This window comes from Staurois parvus, unplaced genomic scaffold, assembly GCF_062004578.1.
Source record: "Staurois parvus isolate SC_StPar_1 unplaced genomic scaffold, SC_StPar_1.0 ptg000596l, whole genome shotgun sequence".
Classification (NCBI taxonomy): domain Eukaryota; kingdom Metazoa; phylum Chordata; class Amphibia; order Anura; family Ranidae; genus Staurois; species Staurois parvus.
In genome coordinates this window covers 1542946-1569177 of record NW_028318392.1, presented here as the reverse complement: position 1 = coordinate 1569177, position 26232 = coordinate 1542946, and the positions used below count along the sequence as shown (strand labels likewise).

The 26232-nt window shown below is 39.4% G+C and overlaps 1 protein-coding gene across 2 annotated transcripts in view; it reads left to right on the top strand.

Moving 5' to 3' along the window:
- DOCK8 (dedicator of cytokinesis 8) overlaps positions 1–26232 on the top strand; it is a 195378-nt gene that overhangs the window by 44119 nt on the left and 125027 nt on the right. For both annotated transcript variants that reach the window (XM_089692587.1, XM_089692586.1), the window contains exons 5-12: positions 3339–3459; positions 7153–7365; positions 12466–12551; positions 16698–16764; positions 18624–18773; positions 20840–20920; positions 21645–21804; positions 24369–24505. In XM_089692587.1, the coding sequence (XP_089548713.1) occupies positions 3339–3459; positions 7153–7365; positions 12466–12551; positions 16698–16764; positions 18624–18773; positions 20840–20920; positions 21645–21804; positions 24369–24505 (1015 nt within the window). The remainder of the gene's footprint in view (positions 1–3338; positions 3460–7152; positions 7366–12465; positions 12552–16697; positions 16765–18623; positions 18774–20839; positions 20921–21644; positions 21805–24368; positions 24506–26232) is intronic.

The following is a 26232-nucleotide window of genomic DNA, read 5'->3' as shown; positions in this document are numbered from 1 at the left end:
GGTAGTGAGTGTACAGCTTGTATAACAGTGTAAATTTGCTGTCCCCTCAAAATAACTCACCACACAGCCATTAATGTCTAAACCACTGGCAACGAAAGTGAGTACACCCCTAAGTGAAAATGTCCAAATTGGGCCCAAAGTGTCAATATTTTATGTGGCCACCATTTTTTTCAAGTATTATTTTCAGTCTCTGGTCATCTCCTGTACTATGTCAGCAGTCTCTGGTCATCTCCTATACTGTGTCCGCAGTCTCTGGTCATCTCCTGTACTATGTCCGCAGTCTCTGGTCATCTCCTGTACTGTGTCCGCAGTCTCTGGTCATCTCCTGTACTGTGTCCGCAGTCTCTGGTCATCTCCTGTACTATGTCCGCAGTCTCTGGTCATCTCCTGTACTGTGTCCGCAGTCTCTGGTCATCTCCTGTACTGTGTCCGCAGTCTCTGGTCATCTCCTGTACTGTGTCCGCAGTCTCTGGTCATCTCCTGTACTGTGTCCGCAGTCTCTGGTCATCTCCTGTACTGTGTCCGCAGTCTCTGGTCATCTCCTGTACTGTGTCCGCAGTCTCTGGTCATCTCCTGTACTATGTCCCCAGTCTCTGGTCATCTCCTGTACTGTGTCCGCAGTCTCTGGTCATCTCCTGTACTGTGTCCGCAGTCTCTGGTCATCTCCTGTGCTGTGTCCGCAGTCTCTGTTCATCTCCTGTACTGTGTCTGCAGTCTCTGGTCATTTCCTGTACTATGTCTGCAGTCCATTGGTTCAGAATATTTTTTTTCTTGTTTTTCTCCTCTAAAACCAAGACACATATTATGGTCAGGTGCGTCTTATGGAGCGAAAAATACGGTACTGCCAGACCCAGTAGAGGTTCAAGTCCAGGCCCTGACAACTCCTGTAGAAGGGGAGTTTTTTTAAGCAGGTGTTCATGGAGCCTATAAAATTATACAGTTCCCACTGCTGACCTTTCTTTGTAAAAATGCTAATTGTCTGGCTTTTAAGCCTATCCATTGACTTCAGTATTCATCAACCTGGAACCAATTTATAGATAAGAAATCTTCAGTCTGATTCGCTACAATCTTCTTCTAGGTCTGTGATTCAGAAAGTATTGAAGCCGACCGCTAGCATTTTTGTAGAAAATCATCAGTGCTTTCTACATATTTTTAATATTACGTTTCCTTCAAACACATCAATTGAGACTGATTGTTCAGTGATCTCCAGTCTTAGGTCCAGGAGGCACATGTAAGCCTCTATTCACTCTTGTACCTGCAGCAGAGTCTCTGCATATTTTAATCATTGAAATATGAATGGGTCACAGATCCCCTAATCTCTTTCACAAAATAGTATACTTCTTAATAGTAATATTCTTGATCTTTTACATTTTTATTACACATGCTACCTATTTTTAGGGTGGTTCACAAGCCTGAGGCCCCTTTCACAGGGGGCAAACTCAGTTTTGATCAGCTGTTCCCCTACTGATCAGAGCAGATGGATAACAGGTCCATGCCCACCAAGTTTATGCAGAGTAGACACGGACACAGCCCACTCTGCTGTATGGGTGGCCGGGTGTAAACGGACTCCATTTTCTGTTTACACCTGACTGCCCTCAGATTTGAGCTGCCTAGACGGAGAGGAATGGATCAGATTGGAGGTAAGCTCATATATACGGACAGAAGTCTGTTTACACCCACTGGTCCATAGAGGTGCATAAACCGTTTGATCTGATCTGCCTGAAAAACTGAAAGGTAGACCTCTTAGGACTCACAGTCTGAAAGGGGCCTAAATACTTAGATACTTTCTATCTTTATTGAACATTACAAGGGAAGTAAACCGGAGAATATATAGTGGTGAAATTGGGTATAAATGTAAAACATAATAGTAGTAACACCAAGCCAGGACATAGTAATAGACATACCCCATAAAGAAAGAAATAATGTGGAGGGACACATTTACCTCCTGGGATCGTTCTTGGAAAGTATAATACAGTTGATGATATGCACATTTTTCAGCCTTGTAACTATCCCATATGTCAGGAAAAACATTGTAGTGTGCTCATAAATAAAGAACATGACTATAACTTGAAGTAAAGTGCATGTAGACACTTCCTCAACAACAGAGGAAGCTAGATAAGCAGAACCAGTAAGCAGAGCGTGTGTAGGTGCTTAGCTGTTTATAGGACTGCTATTTTTTAAAAATGACACATGAAACAATAAGGAAGCAAATATTAACTTTTAGCCCTGTTAATGTTTTGCTTGACCAAATCTTAGGGCTGGGACACACCTAAGGTGGGAAAAAGATGACATTTCTAAAGGTAACATGTGAAGCAAGGATCCTGGTTTTCATTTGATTTCAGTGATGTAAAAGTTAATTGAAAAATATGAAATTATATTTTAAAACAATGGGTTATTGTGTTTTATATATACTATATATCATTGTTGCTATTTGTACTACCTATTGAAGCACATAGAGGTATGTAGAAAATACTTTATGCATACTTCAAGTTTTGGTTCATTTTCAAGGTTCTTTCTACATGCTCCTTTATTTCTTTTACTTTTTTATTGAGAATTACTTTAGAGCAAGGCTGGATGATGGAAATTGAGTACTGTACTGTGACTGATAATAAAAATACAGCTGGCCTGTGTTTTTTTAAACAAGATAATCAAATTAGAATAAAGTATGCCTCAGTTTGAAGGAAATCATTGTTTCCCCAGACCATGCCTAAGACATGAGATTCCCTTATTCGTAGTACAGGCACTTTTCATGTTAAAGGAGATCTAAAGTCACAGTATGCACTTTAACTTTATAAAATTAATATTGTAATAGAAATAGAAATTATAGTTTTTTTGACAATCCAGTATAATCTTATTTGAAAAAATCCCCTACATTCTGTGATTGCTGCCTGTCTGCTGGCTGTGCTTTGTGTCTTCTTCACTGCTCGTTCCTTGATTTACAAGCAGAAGGCAGGCTCTGTAAAATGTGCAACACAGCAGTGCCTACTCTCAGGGCATAGTGAAGGAAGTAAATGCATGGAAAGCTATCAAACCTCAAGATTGTTCATATTAATAGTAGTAGGCTAGAAATAACTGGAATTCGATGTGGAAAGGAATATATTTATTTATTTATTTATCGAGTTTATATAGCGCCAAAGGGTTTGCTCAGCGCTGTACAATAGAGGGGGGACAATACATGAAACAGTACAGTAACATCAAACAGCACACAAGGGGTAAGAGGGCCCTACTCTTTCGAGCTTACAATCTAGGAGGGAGGGGGTAGAGGTACAGGAGGAAAAATATATGATTTTACATTTGGACCATGCATACATTTTAATGAATTTTAAATTTTCCTTTAGGAATCAGGAAAACTCAGGTACAAGCAACTTTAGCAGAAGTGGCTCTCGGAAGGACTTTCAAAAAACACTCCAAAAGCAAATGTTTGAGTCTGATGAAGCAGAGGCCAGGCAAAATGAACAGGTATATCCCTTCTTGTCTTGAAATATTATGAAAGGGTCAAACCGAGCAAAAATGATGCTTCACTTAAATTTGTAGTCTGGAGACCTAATTTATCTGCTGGCTCCTTGCCATGGTTTCTGCTTTCTCGTCCCACCCACCTTAAGATGCCAGCTATTACCTTGCAAGACAGATAACCCTTTTCTGTGTCCCCCCCTGATCCTGGTGTGTGAATAAGTAAAGAGCTAAAAAACACACACGTTAGTTACAAATTACTTTAAGGCCTGTTCACACTGCGCACACACTAAACTGGAGAGGTTTTGGCTGCCGTGAGCCAGCAGTACAGGTTGGTGTGTTGTGTGTTTCAGCAGATCCCACAGTTCCCTTTTTTTTGGAAATGCACAAAGTGACACTTCATTCATGTCACCTAACAGCAGCATTGTGCGTTGTGCTGCAGATTGGTGTCATGCGGTGCCTTCCTGTTCACTGCGATAAAATGCAGGAGTCTGCATTTTATTGCAGCTTACTGCACTACACCTTAAGTGCCGGTTCACATATATGTGCATCAGATGCGGTTTGAACAACATCAAATCCGTATGACATGTGAAAATACATTGCTTCCTATTCACATATTTGTAGTGCACTGGCTGTGCGGATTCAATGCGGTTTGAAAAAGAGTCCTGTACAATTTCTGAGCAGTGCGGTCCAGTTCAGGTGCGTATTACAGGCTATTGACTTCTATGGGAACCATTTCTAAACCGCATATGTGTGAACACGATAATCCTGTCCCAAACCTGATCTATACCTGACATAAACCAGTGAACAACTACTGTGTCAATTAGCTGTGAAACCTGAGCTTCAGTCCTCACTGTACATGTGTGAATCAGCTCTCAGGCTGCTTTGTAGTGTGAATGGAGCACATAGAAAACAATTGTTTTCTATGTGCCTACTCCTAATGGTGACTGGCATTCTTCCAGTCCAGAAGAACACCTGTGAACAGGCACCTATTGTTTTAAAATTAATTACATTTAAAGGGAAACTTCACTGTATCTAAGCATCACAAAATATAAATACTGTTTAATTCATTTTTAATATTCAAAACAATCTCACCCATCTGTCCATGTCGTCATGTTTTATTTTGCTGGGAAATCACTTTGAAAACATCTTAAGGTTATGTAGCTTTTACTTTCTGGAATTCACCTGCCTTTAGCTCAAGCATGCAAACAGGAGGGTGTGCTTAACTAAGAAAGCCTCTCATCTCCTCCTGAAGACTCCTGGGATGTATGACATCATTTGCCTAGGCATGGAAACCAGGAAGTAACTAAAGAAATGTAAAAAAAGTTTAAAACAAGTAAATATGATATACCTGTTCAAACATTTTATTGATTTTCCAAGCAAGAAACAAGCTTAGGACATTTAAATACATATACAGAAGTATTGGAGAACATGTTGCCCTAAGGCAAGAAAAAAAATGTCATGTGAAAACATACAACTGGGAACCACAATGAAACATTCGAGAAAAATGCAGTATAAAGGGGGGTAAAGTACCAAGGGTGTACTGCACCTCAGAACTACCTATAGGTTCCATGCAAAGTGAAGGAAGAGGAAAAAAAAATGGGAGCAGGTTGGAAAGAGGAAGGAAAGAATAAAGGAGACCAAGAAAGGGAACAGAGGAGGGGGAGAGGAGGTGTGAGACTAGAAAAGAAGGGGTAGATTGGGACTGGACCAGTGTAGGAAATGGCACGTAGGACCATCATAGGGCGGGACTAAAAAAAAAATGTTAAGGGAGGAGCAGCGAATCGTCAAAATTCGGCCGGAGGAAACGTTCCACCCAGGGGTTCCAGATCTTTAGGAATTTGGGGACAGAGTCCATAATGATTGCTTCCACTTTGGCCTGAATCATAGCTTGCGTTACCTTGTTTCTAACAGCTAGAATACATAGGGATGACGGCTTCCATGAATTGGCCATATTTTGCTTAGCTGCCGTGGTGACTTGCAGGAGAAGCTTAAATTGGGATTTAGATATGGATGGAGGGTGAAGGTTTAACAGGGCTATGATCAGGTCTGGCGACAGTAGCTTTGCAAAGAGTAAGGACAGCATATGAAACATTTCGGCCCAATAAGCTTGGGCTACCGGGCAAGACCACCAAATATGAAAATATGTTCCTACCACCGCACAGCTCCAAAAACAATTAGGGGAATAACCGGGAGTATATTTAGCAATCCTCGCCGGGACCAAGTACCATCGGGTCAATACTATGTAATTAGTCTCTACAGCTATTACGTTCTGCAAGGAGGATTTGGTAGCCAACCAAATGTGTTCCCAATCTGTAGGACTCAATAATATGATAGACTTTCTATCTATTTACTAATGTTAGCAGCATAAGAATTAAAAATAGTCAGTGTTGACAGATAGGGTGAAGTTCCACGTTCACTAAATGTATTCAACCACCTTCAGTTATATCAGACCCCAAGTCTTCTCTACATTTCAGATTCTTAGCTTAGACAGAGGCTCCTTCCTTCCTCCAGTCTACACTTGCTTATCTCTGAAAAGAAATCCACGGTGGACTGCATTACAGAGTGGGCCAAGCCATCGCTGCCAGACTATCTTGCATCCTCCTGAATGCCTGTTTTTATCTTTTACCAAACCCTCCCCCCCAAGCTACAAAGGTAGCTGGATGGGGGTGTAGCGATGCTTTGCTACCCCCTGTACCCCCTGCACCACAACCATCTTGGAACTGCATCCATTGCATGCAGTTTTGGCACAGAGGAGCCGGCTTTTAGGGGCTAAAACAAACGGTGAGGTGACATAACGCTTCATAGCCTCCTTTAAAATGCCTTCTGAAAAACTGTTCAGGAGGCAGCGCTAACATGAACAAACCCTTGGCAGGTGGTGCCACCTGTAAAGTCAACATGCACATTAAATTTGGCAAGATGCAAAGCAATGCAGCCACAGCTTGTGAACAGCCCCGTCTGGCTGTATTGTAGGCTTTAGCATGATGGTCTGGGGGTGGTAAAACCGCAGCTCAGCCACTTGTTTTCACCTCTTCCCCACCACCCATGTAAAAAAGCCCAAGCTTAACAGCTGAGCTGAATCCTGGTAATACAACCATTTTAAATGCACAAGGAATTCTGCATAGGTGATATCAGTGCACTCCACATTTGGTATTAATCCAATATGGTGATTGATGTACCAGTTTTTCACTCGGGAGTTGCACAGTTTCAGCACTAGGGAGAGTTCCAATGGACCTATTTGCTTTTAAAGAAGCTTGTAACATTCTCCAGACATACACTGGCTATCACATCCACTGAGTAGGATTGTAGGATTATTATAGGTTTGTGACCAGCACTTATTTATGTGGTGCTACAAAACATACTTCTACGCATTTTAAGATGTCATGATAAATGATGTGTTACTATTGTATTAGTACAGAGGTAGAGCTGAGACTGCTCATTATTGAACTGATTGCCATATGGTTCAGATCTTTCGTCAACATTTCCACTCACAAAAATGTTTTCTTTGGTTGAATTATAACTGAATTTTTCCATATCCTGTTAGAATATTCACGGGAACACTTTGTTTCTACATTGAAACTGTTTTCTTGTTGCTTGCCTTTCTACACATGTACATCAAATAACTGTATATGCTTCTTTAGAGGTGTATCACCTCTTTGTTCTCTGTTCTGCCAATAAGGCTTGTATTGTGTATTCCCTTAGGCTGAAGGAGGTCTACCTGCCGGCTTGTCTGCGGAATCTGGAAGAAGTACTCTCACAGCTTGCGACTTTGATCTACGTGGCCTAAATCCAGAAAGCCGTTTAACGAACCTCCTTCAGCTTTCAAATGTGGAAGACTTGGAGAGGCAAAGTGAAGAAGCTCGCAGGGCCAATAGACAAGCAGAGCTCTTTGCCCTCAGTCCCCCCATGGATGAGGTATCATGTTAAGTCAGCTATAGTAATTGTGAGGAATGTCTTCCTAGTGTGCAAAACCAGCAATTATTCCAAAACTTATTTAAATATTATGAAACATTCCTAAACTAGAACCTTCAAACAGGATTATGTAACAAGTTTTATTATCTCTAGATATCAGTTGCCTTTAGGGTTCTTAACAAAACATTTAGTGCTGGCAGCCATTTTGTGAGCTGTTTTTTTAAGACACAAGTTTGGTGACTTGAAAGCTGTTTTTGCTTGAGTGCACTTTAAGCACAAAAATCATGAGGGTGATGGAGGACTGTACTTGGTCCTGACTTTGTAAAGGTTTCAGTGTTTTTTGGAAGTATCATATTTAAGGACTACTCTAGCTAGGTAACTAGCCACCATCTCCGAACATTATCATAAGTGACACCTAACACTTTCACAACCTAAACTTTTTGCAATGACCATATACAAAAGGACTGAGCTTTCCATATGGAAGAAAAATATATTTGAAATATATTTTAACAATATTTTTCCCAAATATATTGACATATATTTGAAATGCTACAATTTTGGCCATATTCAATATATTTATATATATAGAAATATATTTTGATATATATATATATATATATATATATGTACATACATACATACATATATATATATATACACACACACACACATACATATATATATATATATATATATACATATATATATATATATATATACATACATACATATTTATATATATATATACACATACATATATATATATACACACACACATATATACACACACACACATACATATATATATACACACACACACATATATATATATGCACACACACACTGTATGTTGAAATGTGTTTTTATAACAAAATATATGAAAAATATTTTTAAAATACATTTCAAATATACTGTATGGCTATAAAAATACAAATTTTAATTTTTGGAATGCATTCACAAATATATGTAAACATATATGTTAAAATTACTTTTTTATATGTTAAATAAAATGTGAAGAATATATTAAAAAAATATATATTTTTGAAAATATATAGTTTTTAAATATATTCTTCAGATTTGTGTTAAAAGTCATTTTAACATATATTTTTACATATATTTGTAAATGCATCCCAAAAATGTAGATTTGTATTTTTAAAGACATACAGTATATTTGAAATGTATTATTACAAATATTTTTCATATATTTCGCAATAAAAATGCGTTTCAACATACAGAATATATATATATATATATATATATATATATATATATATATATATATATATATATAATTTTTTTTGTAATATATATGTATTTATTGAAATATATTTTGAAATATATTGAATATGGCCAAAAGTATGGCATTTCAAATATATGTCAATATATTTGGGAAGAGTAGTTTTAAATATATTTCAAATATATTTTTCTTCCATATGGGTTAGTAGGAAGCAAGTGAAGTTAAGCTTGTATGGGTGAGTGACTTAATTTAAAGTATACCTAAAGGCAAAACTTTTTTTATGTTTTGGATAGAGCAGAGAGGGATTAGAATGCCTATCAGTTTGTATTGCTATCTGTGACCCTATTAGAGAGATTCACACTCTCTCTTTGTCCTGTTTACCATTATCATTGAAAGTGAACGTAAAGAAAATTCCATGGTTTGGATTGTCCCCAAAAAAGTAATAGAGGGAAATCTTCCAATGGGGACACTAGTTCTGGTGACCTGGGGTTTCCCAAGAGATTCCCCTAATTTGCAGGGATTTCCTCTCACTTCCTGCTTGGCTATGGGACAGAAAGTAAAGGAAAATCTCCTAAATGGGACACAGATGGGGAAAAACAACTGTCAAGGATTATAACCTTCCCTTGCTCTATCCAAAATGAAAAAAAAAAAAGTTTTGCCTGTAGTTCTACTTTAACAGCAGACCGGGGCTTTACATCAACCTTTAGCAATATCATAACTAAAAAAATAAATTGAAGGTAGTGCTTATTTTCTCTACCCACCTGCTTTGTAGTATATCATCTTTAAAAGTAAAATAGTTACACTTTAAAGCATTCTTCCACCTTTGCAACCAATCAGGATAACAGCTGCTTAATATTTGTTACATGTTCTCATTTACATAGCATAAATTAAAATTACATTTTTGTTGCTCTTTTCTAAAAACCTCAAAACTGCAGCTTTCCTCTATTGTGAGGAGGTTTTGCTATGCAGAGGGGGCTGGGGAAGTAATTTTACCTTAATTAACCCTGTACTCTGCTGGCAGATCTCATTGTTAGTTGTAAACTAGATTTGACCACTGTCTGTCCTAACAAGGGTTATAGATCTAGAAACCTTGCTTTTCTGTTGTAGGTTAATTATAGAGAAACACCGAATGATGGGACTTTAAATACCCCTTCAAGGGTCAAATATGCACATAACAACCTTATTAAAAATATTTTACAATACTTTATTCCACTGATATAAATAAAATGATTACATTAAAAACATTAGTAATATAGGAGGTTGAATCTGTCCCTCATCTCCCACATATAGTGGTGGAGGGACTGTTACATTGGAGTCCTTTAGAGAGCTGAACTGTAGGTCAATGCATTTTGCGGGGTAACCTGCTTCCTCAGGACCTTAGATCTCAAAGAAGTGGATATGGTAATTACTACAATGATACTGAAAATTTGAGGAAATTAAATCATTACAGCAATTACACACATAATGAACTTTATTACATAGCTAATCACAAAATAAAAGGAAGAAAGGTGGGAAGAAAAAGGGAAAAAAAATATTTTAATAAGTATATATATATATATATATATATATACTGTATATACAGTTGTGTTCAAAATAATAGCAGTGTGTTGAAAAAAGTGAATAAAGCTCAAAATCCTTCTAATAGCTTTTATTTCAATACACACAAATACATTGGGAACACTACACATTCTATTCCAAATCAAAACATGAAGAAAAATATATCAAATTTGTGTTGTTCCTCTAAAAAAATTGAAGAAAAGTGAATATTAGACTGTTCAAAAAAATAGCAGTGTTTGTATTCTTTACAAACTCAAACATTCGCTATATAAACTAAAAAATGTTTGAAGATTTTGCTTTCCTTTGAATCACTTAATTAATATTTAGTTGTATAAGCACTGTTTCTGAGAACTGCTGTACATCTGTGTTGCATGGAGTCAACCAACTTCTGGCACCTGTGAACAGGTATTCCAGCCCAGGATGATTGGACTACATTCACAGTTCTTCTCTATTTCTTGGTTTTGCCTCAGAAACTGCATTTTTAATGTCACCCCACAAGTTTTCTATTGGATTAATATCCGAGGATTGGGCTGGCCACTCCATAGCGTCAATCTTGTTGGTCTGGAACCAAGATGTTGCACGTTTACTGGTGTGTTTGGGGTCGTTGTCTTGTTGGAACACCCATTTCAAGGGTATTTCCTCTTCAGCATAAGGCAGCATGACCTCTTCAAGTATTCTGATGTATTCAAACTGATCCATGATCCCTGGTATGCGATAAATAGGCCCAACACCGTAGTATGAGAAACATCCTCATATCATGATGCTTGCGCAACCATTCTTCACTGTCTTCACAGTGTACTGTGGCTTGAATTCAGTGTTTGGGGGTCGCCTGACAAACTGTCTCCGGCCACTAGACCCAGAAAGAACAATCTTACTTTCATCAGTCCACAAAATGTTGCACCATTTCTCTTTAGGCCAGTCAATGTACTCTTTGGCAAATTGTAACCTCTTCAGCACATCTTTTTTCCAACAGTGGGACTTTGCGGGGGCTTCTTGCAGATAGCTTGGCTTCACATAGGCGTCTTTTAATTGTAACAGTACTCCCAGGGAACTTTAGACCTTCTTTGATCTTCCTGGAGCTGATTGTTGGCTGAGTCCTTGCCATTTTGGCTATTCTTCTATCCATTGGAATGGTAGTTTTTCGCTTTCTTCCACGTCTTTCAGGTTTTGGTTGCCATTTTAAAGCATTTGCGATCATTTTAGCTGAGCAGCCTATCATTTTCTGCACTTCTTTATATGTTTTCCCATCTTCAATCCACTTTTTAATCAAGGTACGCTGTTCTTCTGAACAATGTCTGGAACGACCCATTTTCCTCAGAATTTCAGAGAGAAATGCACTGTAACCAGCATGTACAACATTTGCTGCCTTCCTTCCTTAAATAAGGGCAATAATTGCCACCTGTTTTTCAAAGAATGAATGACCTCACTAATAGAACTCCACACTGCTATTATTTTGAACATGCCCCTTTCAATTAGTGATTCAATTACACAGAATCAGCAGCATGCATGTCATGACTGTTGGGTCTGTTGGATTTCTATTGCTCTACTACACCTGCTAGTAAATTATTTGCCATGTAGAAATATCATTTCTAACAAAAACAGTGATTGATCAGGTTAGTGATGTCTGACTGCTATTATTTTGAACACAACTGTATATGCAAATACACATATAAATACTAGAAAATATATATACATAAATAAATATTATAAAATATTTTTAATAAGGTTGTTATATTTATATATTTGACCTTTGGAGGTGTATTTACAGTCCCATCATTTGGTGTTTCTCTGTGATTATGGTTTCAAAAGGGATGATACCCTCCAATGACATAACCTATCAATAGCACCTATTCCCCACATACACTGGTTTTCCTATTGTAGGTTAATGAAACTTAGTGTGTCCTTTGTCAGTAGGGATAGATTTAGTCTCCATTCATTTCAAATTGTTCAAAGTAGCTTGCAGCCTGCTTGCGGTCTGCTCCAAACAAACACCTAGAAAGGCAAGAAATATTTTTTAAAACATTATTTTTAGGGTATGAATTATGTGAATAGTAAAAGATCAAAACATATAGCGAGGTTTTCGCAAATTTGACTGCAAAACGGAACTAAAGGTAAAAATACTTACGGTATATTGGTTCCAACATTCTGTGCAGCTCACAGTACATTCTACTGGGGTTTGCGAACAGGCAGGTAAGTAGATTTTATTGCAGAAGAGACATTGCATAATCATGCCTGTTTGCAATTTTTTTACACTTGAGTTCAGCTTTAAATATATCTGTATTTCTGGTATAATTCTGTACTTATTTTAGGAGGATACTGTTGAAATCCGCCCTTTACCAGATTGTCCTAAGGAGCATGTGGGATTCAGAATAATGGTGAAGCTGCATACTCTGAGGTACAGTATTGGATCTTGTTTAATTTCTTTGCAATCATTGCCATTAATGGTATCTTTGTTGTGTAAAAAGCAGCTGAGTCAGTGTTGCCTCCCGTCTATTGGATAAAGCCAACTCCTGATTTGTCACACATATAAATTGAGATCATATGCAAGAGACATTCTGCTGGCTTAACAATTTGTATTTACTTGTATACATTTATTTTCATACTTACATGCAAACTAAAGACGCAAGTTGTTAAGATTGGCCAACAACTAGCTGAATTTCAATCCGTGCATGGCTGGCTTTAGCCATTAGAGTTCCTCCTTCATATAATCACTTCATATGGGTTTGTAAGTGTCATATCATATCTGTGTAGGGAGTTTTGCTGCAGCTTTAGGAATCAAGAGAAGTTTTGCCAATGCTGGCTGCAGATAGCAGTGTGCAGTGCAGATTAAAAAGTAATATATTTTTTGTTGTCAGGACTAAATAAAAAATTTTACCTTTTTTTTATAAATATACATAAATAAATATACAGTCACTGGTGTGAATGTTTCTGACCAAAAAAATCAGAAAGAGACTTCATGAAGGTAGCCTGAGGGTCCGACATCCTCTAGTGGGCCCTGTGCTCACTGCCCTGCACCATAGAGCTGGATTGGCAGTTGCCATTGGACACCAGAATTGGCAGGTCCGCCACTGGCACCCTGTGCTTTTCACAGATGAGAGCAGGTTCACCCTGAGCACATGTGACAGACGTGAAAGATTCTGGAGAAGCTGTGGAGAACAATATGCTGCCTGTAACATCGTTCAGCATCACCGTTTTGGTGGTGGGTCAGTGATGGTCTAGGGAGGCATATCCGTGGAAGGACACACAGACCTCTACAGGCACCTTGACTGCCATTAGGTATCAGGATGAAATCCTTGGATCCATCCTACGCTGGTGCAGTGGTTCCGGGTTCCTCCTGGTGCATGACAATGCCTGGCCTCATGTAGCAAGAGTATGCAGGCAGTTCCTGGAGGATGAAGGAATTGATACCATTGAATGGCCCCCACGCTAGCCTGACCTAAATCCAATAGAACACCTCTGGGATATCATATTTCAGTCCATCCAATGCTGCCAGGTTGCACCTCACACTGTCCAGGAGCTCAGTAATGCCCTGGTCCAGATCTGGGAGGAAATACCCCAGGACACCATCCATTGTCTCATTAGGAGCATGCCCTGACATTGTCAGGCATGCATACAAGCACGTGGGGGCCATACAAACTACTGAGTACCATTTTGAGTTGCTGCAATGAAATTTCAGCAAAATAGACTAGCCTGCTGCATACTTTTTTCACTTTGATTTTTGGTGTGTATTTAAATTCAGCCCTCTGGTTGATAATTTTCATTTCCATCAAATGATGGAGCATCTTTACGTTCCTAACACATTACTTATTCTATATCAGTATAGATATCCAGCATGATATTTTTCCCCATTGAGATCTGATGTGTTTTCAATGTGGTACTTTAATTTTATTGAGCAATATATATATATATATATATATATATATATATATATATACAGGTAAAACCCGAAAAATTAGAATATTGTGCAAAAGTTCATTTATTTCAGTAATGCAACTTAAAAGGTGAAACTAATTTATGAGATAGACTCCTTACATGCAAAGCAAGATAGTTCAAGCCGTGATTTGTCATAATTGTGATGATTATGGCTTACAGCTCATGAAAACCCCAAATCCACAATCTCAGAAAATTAGAATTTTGTGAAAAGGTGCAATATTCTGGGCTCAAAGTGTCCCACTCTAATCAGCTAATTAAGCCATAACACCTGCAAAGGGTTCCTGAGCCTTTAAATGGTCTCTCAGTCTGGTTCAGCAGGAATCACAATCATGGGAAAGACTACTGACCTGACAGTTGTGCAGAAAACCATCATTGACACCCTCCATAAGAAGGGAAAGCATCAAAAGGTAATTGCAAAAGAAGTTGGATGTTCCCAAAGTGCTGTATCAAAGCACATTAATAGAAAGTTATGTGGAAGGGAAAAGTGTGGAAGAAAAAGGTGCACAAGCAGCAGGGATGACCACAGCCTGTAGAGGATTGTCAGGAAAGGGCCATTCAAAAGTGTTGAGGACTTTCACAAGGAGTGGACTGAGGCTGGAGTCAGTGCATCAACAGCCACCACACACAGACGGATCCTGGACATGGGTTTCAAATGTCGTATTCCTCTTGTCAAGCCGCTCCTGAACAACAAACAACGTCAGAAGCGTCTTACCCGGGCTAAAGAAAAACAGACTCGATCTGTTGCTCAGTGGTCCAAAGTCCTCTTTTCTGATGAGAGCAACTTTTGCATCTCATTTGCAACCTAAGGACCCAGAATATGGAGGAAGAATGGAGAGGCACACACTGCAAGATGCTTGAAGTCCAGTGTGAAGTTTCCACAGTCTGTGTTGATTTGGGGAGCCATGTCATGTGCTGGTGTTGGTCCACTGTGCTTCATTAAGTCCAGGGTCAACACAGCGGTCTACCAGGAGATTTTGGAGCACTTCATGCTTCCTTCCGCAGATGAGCTTTATGGGGATGCTGACTTCATTTTCCAGCAGGAAACCAGCAGGCACCTGACCACACTGCCAAAAGCACCAAAACCTGGTTCAATGACATGGGATTACTGTACTTGATTGGCCAGCAAACTCGCCTGACCTGAACCCCATAGAGAATCTATGGGGCATTGCCAAGAGAAAGATGAGAGACATGAGACCGAATGATGCAGAAGAGCTGAAGGCCACTATTGAAGCATCCTGGTCTTCCATGACACCTCAGCAGTGCCACAGGCTGATAGCTTCCATGCCACACCGCATTGAGGCAGTAATCGCTGCAAAAGGGGCCTAAACCAAGTACTGAGTACATATGCATGCTTATACTTTTCAGAGGTCCGATATTGTTCTATGTACAATCCTTGTTTTATTGATTGCATGTAATATTCTAATTTTCTGAGATTGTGGATTTGGGGTTTTCATGAGCTGTAAGCCATAATCATCACAATTATGACAAATCACGGCTTGAACTATCTTGCTTTGCATGTAAGGAGTCTGTCTCATAAATTAGTTTCACCTTTTAAGTTGCATTACTGAAATAAATTAACTTTTGCACGATATTCTAATTTTTCGAGTTTCACCTGTATATATATATACAGTTGCAAGAAAAAGTATGTGAACCCCTTGGGATTACGTGGAGTTTTGCATGAATTGGGCATAAAATGTGCTCTGAACATCATCTAAGTCACAACAATAGAAGAACACAGTCTGCTGAACATAATACTACACAAACATTAGATGTTGCCATGGTTTAATTGCACATAACATGTAAACATTCACAGTGCAGGGAGGAAAACGTATGTGAACCTTTGGACTTAATAACTGGTTGACCCTCCTTTGGCAGCAATAACCTCAACCAAACGTTTCCTGTCAGCAACACATCCAATATCATCACACTGATTGGAGTCAAGGTTGGCTCACTCCTGGCTCCAATTAGCTCTGGGAGAAGTCATTAAGCTAGGGCCTCACATACTTTTTCCTCCCTGCACTGTGAATGTTTACATGTTATGTGCAATTAAACCATGGCAACATCTAATGTTTGTGTAGTATTATGTTCAGCAGACTGTGTTCCTCTATTGTTGTGACTTAGATGACATTCAGAGCACATTTTATGCCCAATTCATGCAAAACTCCACGTAATCCCAAGGGGTTCACATACTTTTTCTTGCAACTGTATATATATATATATATATATATATATACATACACACACACAAGTATACACACATACATAGTTTATAGTAGTTTGTATAAAGGCAGAGTACAGTTAACCCCAAACCATAGCAAATCCATCACATCTTGCCTTGCTGTGCAGAACTGGAAAACATTCTGACAGAGACTGCCATTCAGCTAAAGAGAGAGACTTCCCTTTGTGGCTATACAGGTTATGGTTAGCTATGTGTTCCTTGTGGAGATATACAGACTTTAATGTGCTATAAAGCCTGCAGACCTTAATATGAACCGCGTGTTACTTTTTATTTTACAAGCATTTTTAAGTAATTAATTTCCTTTTATTTACTTTGGGAAGATGTGCATAACATTCTGTTTTACATGTACATTTCCTCTTTCTCCCACAGATTTGATATTGACATTGAGCCGCTCTTTGTGAGCATTGCGCTATATGACTGTAAAGAACGAAAAAAGGTAATTAAATGTTATCCTCTGAATTACTGTGCTGGTTTAAATGTACAATGATACTTTACAACCAGTAGAACTGTACTCTCAAAAAAAACAGTCAAACTGGTCAGCATAGAAGTTTCCATTATCAAACTGATTTTCAAAGTGCAAGCTCCAGAGCTGTCACCCTCATCCTTGCTTCACTATTTGGTGAGTTACACATTGACTTGAGTGATCACTACAACAGCCAATGGTATTGATCATAAGGTGTAAATTTAAAAATGCATTATTAAGTTACACTGCTTAATAAAAGTTATTCTTATCTTTCCTATTCCACAATGGAGCTGCAGAAAACCTGTAGAGTCAAAAAACATATTTTTAAACATTTATCTTCTTTATTATTATTATATTAATATTATTATACAGGATTTATATAGCGCCAACAGTTTGCTCAACGCTTTACAATATAACGGGAGATTCTTCCCAAACAACTTAATCTTGGTTTCATCTGTCCACAGTATATTTTGCCAGTAGCAACTAAAAGCAAGAATACAGTTCAATACAAGAGGGATTTGAGGACCCTGCTCCTTGGAGCTTACAATCTAGGAGGGAGGGGCTAGTGGTACAAAAGGTAGTAACTGTGGGGGGATGGACTGGTTGGAAGAGTAGAAGATTCCAGTTTTAGCTGAGGGCAGGATATGCTTCCCTGAAGAGATAGGTTTTCAGAGATCGCCTAAAAGTGAGCAGGTAGGCGATAGTCTGATAAATTGGGGTAGAGAGTTCCAGAGGATGGGGGAAGCTCTGGAGAAGTCCTGGAGACGAGTATGGGAGGAGGAGACAAGGGAACTAGAGAGTAGGTGGTCTTGCAAGCGGAGAGGACGGTTTGGGTGATATTTAGAGACAAGATCGGTGATGTAATTTGTGGCAGAGTTATAATGGCTTAATACGTTATTGTTAGTGTTTTGAATTTTATCCGTTGGGCAACGGGAAGCCAGTGGAGGGATTGGCAGAGAGGGGTGGCAGATACAGAACGGTTAGTAAGGTGGATGAGTCTGGCAGCAGTATTCATGATAGACTGAAGAGGGGATAGCCTGCGATGAGGTAGGCCAATGAGGAGGGAGTTACAATAGTCAAGGCGAGATATAACAAGGGAGTGAATGAGTTGCTTAGTGGTTTCCGAGGTTAGGAACGGGTGTATCTTGGAGATGTTGCGGAGGTGAAGTCTACAAGATTTGGACAGTGATTGGATTTTGCCAATCAGTAATCACATGATCGGGACCTCACACAGAGGTCCGTACAGCGATCGGTGTTCCACTCTGTCCGGAGGACAGAGCGGGCACCGATTTGCGGTGCCGCGTGCTCCTAGGGAGCGCGCACAGGCATGGAAGCGGGGAGGACGTTTATAAAGGCCACCCACCCCTGCACTGCTCCCGTCCGGCCGTTTATATACATGGGCTGGACAGAAATTGGTTAAGCTTTAGCAATAAAACCTGGAAGCTGATTGGTTTCTATGCAGAAGTGCACGGGATTCTGAGTAAACCAACTTTGGTAAATAAACCGCATTGTGTTTATATGATGAGAGAATGACAAAACAGTACAACAAATTATGCCCCTTGAGTGAACGTTTTGAATTGAAAATTGCTATGTCTTTGGCAACCAGTCAGCTTCTTTATGTGCTTACCCTGCACTGGCCACATAAGGGGTAGATAGTTTCTATGGGTAACCAACGTTCTTCTTTCAGACACTTTTATATATATGATTAGTAGTAACCGTGATTCTACAGTTTGCAGTCCTAAATTTGATTAACTAAAGATTAATATAGTAAGATACTGTTAAAATGATTTAGCTTTGACATTTGCTTGATGCTGTATGTTTCCGTTTCATAGATCTCAGAGACTTTTCACTGTGACTTGAATTCAGATGCATTCAAGAACCACCTCCGTGCTCACACACCGAGTGTGGCCCCTTCAAGCCAAGCAAGAACTGCACTGTTCTCAATTACTTACCCTTCTCATGATATATTCCTAGTTGTTAAGGTGAGGACATCTTTTTTTCTGATGCAGTGATCCATCTTGAGGTCTCAGCAGAGTCATTGCAGTCTGGATGGTGTTTCCAGTTGGTGGAAGTTACTGAGTTGAAGACTAACTCTAGACATTTACTACAAACAGTTTACCTGGGTCTGTGTTTTGAATTAGAATTCACTGTAAAAAAAAATATAATAGACATTCTTATCAATATGCTCATGCTTTAATGTATGTTCAGATTTAAAGCATCCTAAAATAGGATTCAGTTCCCACTGTGGGTTATGTAATAATTGGGGAATGTAATTGCATAAACTGGGGTTGTTGAATCCATTATTTCTCAACCTTTTTTCAGTCAAGGCACCCATTAAAATTCTGCACATTTAAAATGTAAAAAAATATATTAATAGTTTCACATAATGCAGTGACATCCTCATATGTAGAACACCCAATGTTAGAGGTGATTAATTCTTCCAAAGCACATACACCTTTGCACACTGGTACTGACTAGTACTCCAATGTTTCTCTTGTCCCTCAGTTTCTTTCCCTCACTCAGCTAATGTGACTCAAGCATTAGCAGAGAGGGCAGGAGAGGGGCAAACAAGGATGTTGTGCAGGCACCTACTGTCCTTATCAACCATTGATGTCATTGGTCGTTGAGAAGCCGGCGCTAGAAGGTTGTAATGGTGCACAATGAAAAGCGGTGGCTTTGTGTAACTAAAAGGCAGGCTTGATAAACCTCTGGCTTGTATACACATTTTTGGGCAAGTTTTAGGCAGTTTGCCACGGCACCCCTGAAGTAACCTAAAGCCACTCCAGGATACCTGGGCACTCTGGTTGAATCTGTATCTGTTTTCTAAATCATTGGCAAGTTAGTTGTTTACAGTCATTTAGATGCCATCCGTGGAGTACTGAATGTTTTTCTTTTTATGCCTGTTTATACCAATTTAATGGAATGATACTAAAGAAGCAGCTATCAACTCATATCAGAGTGATTGGCTTTGGAAAGTATTTCCCTACTTTAATAAACTTATCTTTTGAGAGAAAAAAGTGCCCACCTAAAGTGTTTCTAAACCAAGGACCCTGCATTCACTGTATTTGGTCTCCCACAGTACCCCTGACCCCTGACCTCTGTCTGGACAGTGCTGATTAGCCCTGTGTTTATCACATGCACTCTCCCAAGAAAAAAAAAACTCTCTTGGAATACACACCAAACTGAGCATGTACAGAGTGACAATATGTCTTATCAGGAGATAAGAGGGGGGGCACTGGAAGAAGGGGAGGATCAGAGAAGTCAGGATCAAACAGCATTTTTACACAATGCAGAGGATTAACCCCTTATATTTCACAGTGAGTATAACAAGCATGCTTTACTGTATATACAGACTGATTTTACTGTTATGGGTTTAGTAACACTTTAAGGCTAAACGTAAGGGAAAAAAATAGTATTCCTGCAGTGGATCCTCTTCTCCACTACAAGGGTTAACTGCTTGTTTTGCCTAAGAGATGATGAATATGGTGAAATACCTTATTCCTTGCCCCTGCAGGCTTCTTCCTTTTGGTGCATCCAGTCTCCAGAAGCCTTTTACCTTCACTGCCTGAAAGAATGCACTCTGACAGGACCAGTAGTCCATTTCATGTGAGGAAGTTGAGATACTGCTCACATTCTGGAGTGTAGGTCATCAGGGAAGAATGAGTGATGGAAGAATAAGGTAAGCTTAGTACTGTAATTATCATCACCTAGGCAAAACCCTTGCAGTGGGAAGGGGGACACACTACAAGAGCAATTTTTTGCTTTTTCCCAGAGTTCAACTTTATGTTTGAAAACATTAGGAAACAGTATTTAAGTTCTCCCCTGGCAAAAAGGATAAGTGTATATGGGGAGCAAGTGCACAGGCAAAGCCAGCGCTAAGACGTTTTTTGTTGTGGGGAGACCTGGGAGATAAAGGACTGAAATGATAACTAGCAAACCAGGTTGGATTGTCCGGTAGCTGGTGCCAAATACAAAACTGCGTGTACTTTTTATATATTTATATATGATATATATATATTTTTAATTACTGTTTGTTTTCCTTTTACAGATTGAAAAGGTTCTTCAGCAGGGAGAAATCTCAGAATGCTCAGAACCATACATGGTTTTAAAAGAGAGCGATGGTGGAAAAGTAAGTTGTTGGTCTTTAGTTAACTTTCTCATATTCTGAGAACCTAGTTAAAACAATACACAAGCAACACATAATTAAGCAGCCTAATGACTAGCCATCTTGTTGTACTGTATGCAGTCCCATGGTACCTGGGTTAAGATTGACCAAAAAATATTGATATTAAACAAAGATATCTGGTTTGGGTCAATTGTTTTCTTGTTGTTGTATGTATAATAGAGGTAGAGCTGAGAAAAGACACATAAAAAAGTGCAGAAATGTAAATCTCCAGCCGCAGAACTTTGTAGACCCTATATTAGCTGCTATCCAGGAGCTACTTTTGTCACAGTCTTTATTTGTTTTCCCCTGTGCTCCCCACTGTGGAGCTTTAAGGTTGAACCTATGGATGTTTCCAAGCTGAATGACTTTCAGTTTCATCCAGCTTCGTTCTTTGTGGCCAGAGCACCAAGAATAACCCCTACTCTTCTTGAATACAGTGCTGCAAGCCACCATTCAGTGTTTCTTGGGACATGTAGTCCCAGAGTAGCAGCTGGTCTATATTTTGGGATGCCAAAAAATGTCAATATTTTTTAGAAGGTCACAGTTTAGATTTTTTTTTTACTACTTTTTTTGAACTACATTAGTACACTTAGATATATGACATTTTGTAAAGCGCTGCGTAAAGTGTTGGCGCTATATAAGTCCTGTATATTAATAATAATATTGAGTTTGTTTACCTTTATTGCAGACTAAAGAAAAAATAGACAAACTTAAAGCACAGGCTGAATCTTTTTGTCAACGCCTGGGGAAATATCGGATGCCGTTTGCTTGGATACCAATCAGTCTGCTAAGTTGCATCAATGTTATGACACTGGAGAAAGAAAGCCCTGAAACTGAAAGCATAAATGGTATGTTATAGTACATATACCCCACTCAGAGTATTGTATTCAAGTTTAGAGAGCTCACCACTTACATTATACTGATAAAGCAGTGCAAGTCCAAAAAATGCAACAGTAGCTTAGCTCAGAACTTGCCAAGAAAGACTTGCAGGTAGATTTGTGTGAATCTGTTTTGTCTGGGCCCTTCTGAAGTGCTAAGTTGCTTATCATAGATGTAAAGATTTCTCTTGTTCAGCCAGGCAAGCTGCACAAGAGAAATCTGTAGACTCCCCAAATTAATTTTTCACAGCATGGGTGGACGAATATCCCACTGCCAGCTATTGTATATTGACAGCTGGCACCTTCAGCTTTCAGAATATCTGAACACAGCTGCACTCAATGTTTGGCTGACTCTTCTTTGCTTAGTTCCTTTGATTTCTTAATTGAAGTATATCAAACCAGGATTTTCTGACAAGCCCAACCACAGCTTGAATTTCAGCCGAACAGAATGAGGAAGGGTGGAATCTGTAATGTATAATGCAGTATACAGAAGAAGGCAGCGCAGAACTGGGGACTATTTGGCACAGTGTGCAGAATATTGGTGTGTGGCATAGGGAATGTACAGTACAGCATGCAGAATGAGGCAGTGTGGAATAGGGAATGTACAACACAGCCTACAAAATGGGAAGATTGATCACGTCCCAAATCTTTGTGTATACGGTCAGTTCAACACAAACTATAAAAAAACACAACTGCTCTTCCGCAATGTAGAATTTGCAAGCATCTTAAAATATATTTGATTTGATCTTGTAGAATTAATGAGCTCACATTAGTTAGCATTTATGATCAGTACCTCATTATTTAAAAGCTTTTTAGTAAGATGCGATTCATTGTTTAGACTTTAGAATTACTTTATATTCTGCACCAGCTGCTCCATTCAGACCGCCTGTCCATGCTTCATTTAGTGCAGTGACTTTAAGACATTTAGCTTTATTAACATTAGGGCAAGACCCAGACTACAAGACCCAGCATGCGACTTGGGAGAGGTGTGCACTGATCAGTCTGTAGGCAGGTAGAGATCTGGGTAAATCCCCTTTAAAACCTGCTCCACCTGAATGGAGGATTCTGGTAGTCTTTATAAAGCTAACGGGTGAGGGAAAACTAGGAGGAGACTGGCAGAGAGCAGGAGAAGAGGACAAGGCTGCTGTGCTCCTGCTCTCCCCTTTTGGGGGAGAGTGCGACTCTCTGGGGTGCTCTTTCTGGACACTTGGGACAAGTTAAAGCTTGGCTGTGGAGGAACTGGGAGAAAGGAAAAGGGGTAGAAGAACTTTGTCTCTCCCTTGGTTCTCCCCTTCAGGGAGAAGGAGATCAGTGGAGAAAGAAGATGGGGAAAAGACTAACTAATCCTATCCCACATCAGAGAAAGGAGTATCTCTCAGCCTGGGTCAGTTTAACACTACCTCTGTCACTGTAGAAAGAATTGGAGGGATTAGCTCCAGACTTGTTCTGTTTTGCTGCTAACTTTAACCGTAAAGGAAGTTGTTACTAAAACTTGGTCTTTCTTGTGAATGTCTGAGCAAGAGATGCCATTCACAGCCAAAGCCTGGGGAAATGTGAGAGTAAGTATCATCTCTGTAAACCAGTTTGTCAAGCCCACGAAGGAATGAGGGGACAGGATGTAAACACTTCTGGGAATGGGGGCAAGCTCACCCAGAGGGGTGAAGGGGTCTGGTCTCCAGCCACCATCCTTACGCAGGGAAGTGTAGATTGGGCAGAGAGTCGCGTATGCCCTGGAAATCTGTGGAATTGGTGGAGATGACCCAGCTGCCCACGATGGCCGTGCGTGAGGCAACCCGGGCCTCGCTTACAAGCCAATTGGAGAACAGAGGCTGCAATGAATGGTCAGCAGTTGGCTGGGCTTTCCAAGCACTGGAGACTTTTGGGTTTGTTAATTATTGATTATCAGCAGTATCCCAAATCTTTGGGACAATCTCAACTTTTGTAGTTAAATCTTAGCTGCTACTGTGGATCCCAGGACATTCCATAGCACACAGGAGCATTTGGACCAGACTGTAAATTTCAGGATTGTCTTGAAGATACAGGGACCATTGTTATGAGTGCCCCCTGCCCATTCAGGTTTACTGTAGAGAGGAGTTGGTAGAAATTTTACTGGTAGTTCCTTGACACCACCTGATTCTAACCAAGTCATTGATTGACATATAGGGGATTGTAGTACAGTATGCAGTGTGCCCTGTTGCCAAATTGCACAAATGCTAAATGTGGGAAGAGCAGCAAACCAGCCTTACGTCTTGGTCCTCACTGCACCGCCCTTTGCTTAGGCTGTTATAACAGTAGTTCAGCAAGGGATTCTATATATATATTTTTGCCTTTCCTGATGACATTACTGATCTAGTTCAGATAAAAGCAATATGGATACAGGGCATGATTGTTTTTATCTTTTGTTTTTTTTCCAGTATACTTCTTTCCTGGTAGCTATTGAAATATAGAATTGTACTTCTAAAATATTATATATTTGCTTGTCTTCCTGTCCAGTTTGTAATGGTTAATTTTAAAGAACTCTTTTCCTTCTATAGGCAGATCATCATCTAGTGACAGAAGATCTTCACTAGGGCCACCAAGAAGATTTTCTGAGAGAGGAAATTCTGTTGATGAAAGCTCAGCATCACCTTTTAAGCCAACAACAATAACACACAACATTTTCTTTAGGCAGGTAAATAATTTTCCCTGTACAGGGCACAAACTGGCTAACAACATTGATGATTTACTGAAGGAGATGAACATCTTCACTTAAAGTGTATCTTACCCTAAATATTTATTTTTTCCTATGTGTGTGTTCACATACAGTTTGTATATTTTATAACTCATAGTCTATATAATTTTCATGTACTTTTTTCATCTGAAGTTCCTGGTTGATTCAGCCAATCACCTCTTTTGCTTGTTCTTAACTGACCACGCAAAGCACAGAAACAGATCTGTATTAGCATGGTCAGTTTTCATCTTTTGGCAGGGCCACTCAGAGATACTGTGCAGACAGTCAGCATGCCTGCCCCCTCTCAATCACAGCCTGCCTCTTGAACATGCCCCTTACTCAAGCACAGCCTACATCTTATCTCAGGCTGAACAGACCATACAGGCACATGGCATGTCTGCAGAATGTCCTGTAACCTCCCCCCCCCCATTCCTTATGAGGAAGAAGAAATGCATGGTCACATGACAGAACTTTTTAACCTTCTAAAAAAGGTAACAGATAATTTTTGAAACTAGACAAAAGTGGTTATGATGCCTGCACATTTATAACTGTATTAGAAAGTGTCTACAACATTGTTCACAACTACTTTAAATCATTATATAAATATTGACTTTAATTATACAAACACATGAAAAGCTTCTGCCCATGATCAGGTGCTAAGCATCTTCACTTAAATCATTGTGTAGATTTTTATTTTAATTATACAATCAACTGAAAAGCATTTGCGAATGATTAAGTGTTCAAATAGGATTTCTATATGATTGGGAGTAAATATTCACACAATGTTTAAAGCAAAAATGCTCAGCTTTAGTAAATCAGTATGTCAAGTGAATAACATTTAATATCAAGACTTCTTGGTATGGAGCATTCACTGTACACGTTTCCAAGTAATGGAGCTACAAGACAGGGGCCTCCTATTCATACACGATAATTGATCATTTTAATTAAATAATGTTTCCTTCTAATGAGTATTGGTCAATATAACATTGATCAAATGATAGCTCAGGCCTGAATATTTATATGGCGTTTGCTTCCAAAACAGGAAAAAAAACTTGTATATTAGACAGCATTCTGTATTAATGCACCAACCTATCTGTTGTGTCACATAAGATGTTTTTTTTTGTTTGTTTGCGAGAGCCTTATGATTAAGCCCTTATGCACATAGGTCTTTTTCATCTAACGCAGGAGAAATTGGTCCGGTAAGTATAAACAAACTTCCCAGATCCATTTCACCTGCATTTATTGTTGCTTCGCTTACAGGCGTTTACACGCTTTTTGCTGCATATAAGCAGGCTAAGGGCCAGTTCACACTAGATGTGGTGGGGCTGTGCTGGCAGTTATTTCCAGCACAGCCCCAACGCATTGACAAAATGTCTTGTTTCTAATCGTGTAAGTCCTCACTGCAGAGTTGCTGTGGTGTTTGCTGAAAAAAGTATTGCATATAGCACTTTTTTTCAGTGAAGCAGGATTTTAACATGGACCACTGCGTTGTGCACTGCAACCAGTGCATAGACCTGCACTGAAATGTCACTTATGACCAGGGGTGGACTGACAACTCATGGGGCCCCCGGGCAATAGGGGATCATGGGGCCCCTGTGTCCTTGCCCAAACTCAAAAAAAGCCTATGAAAAAGGTACCAGGGGCATCTCATGGGGCCCCCTACTGACCCTGGGCACTCGGGCAGCGCC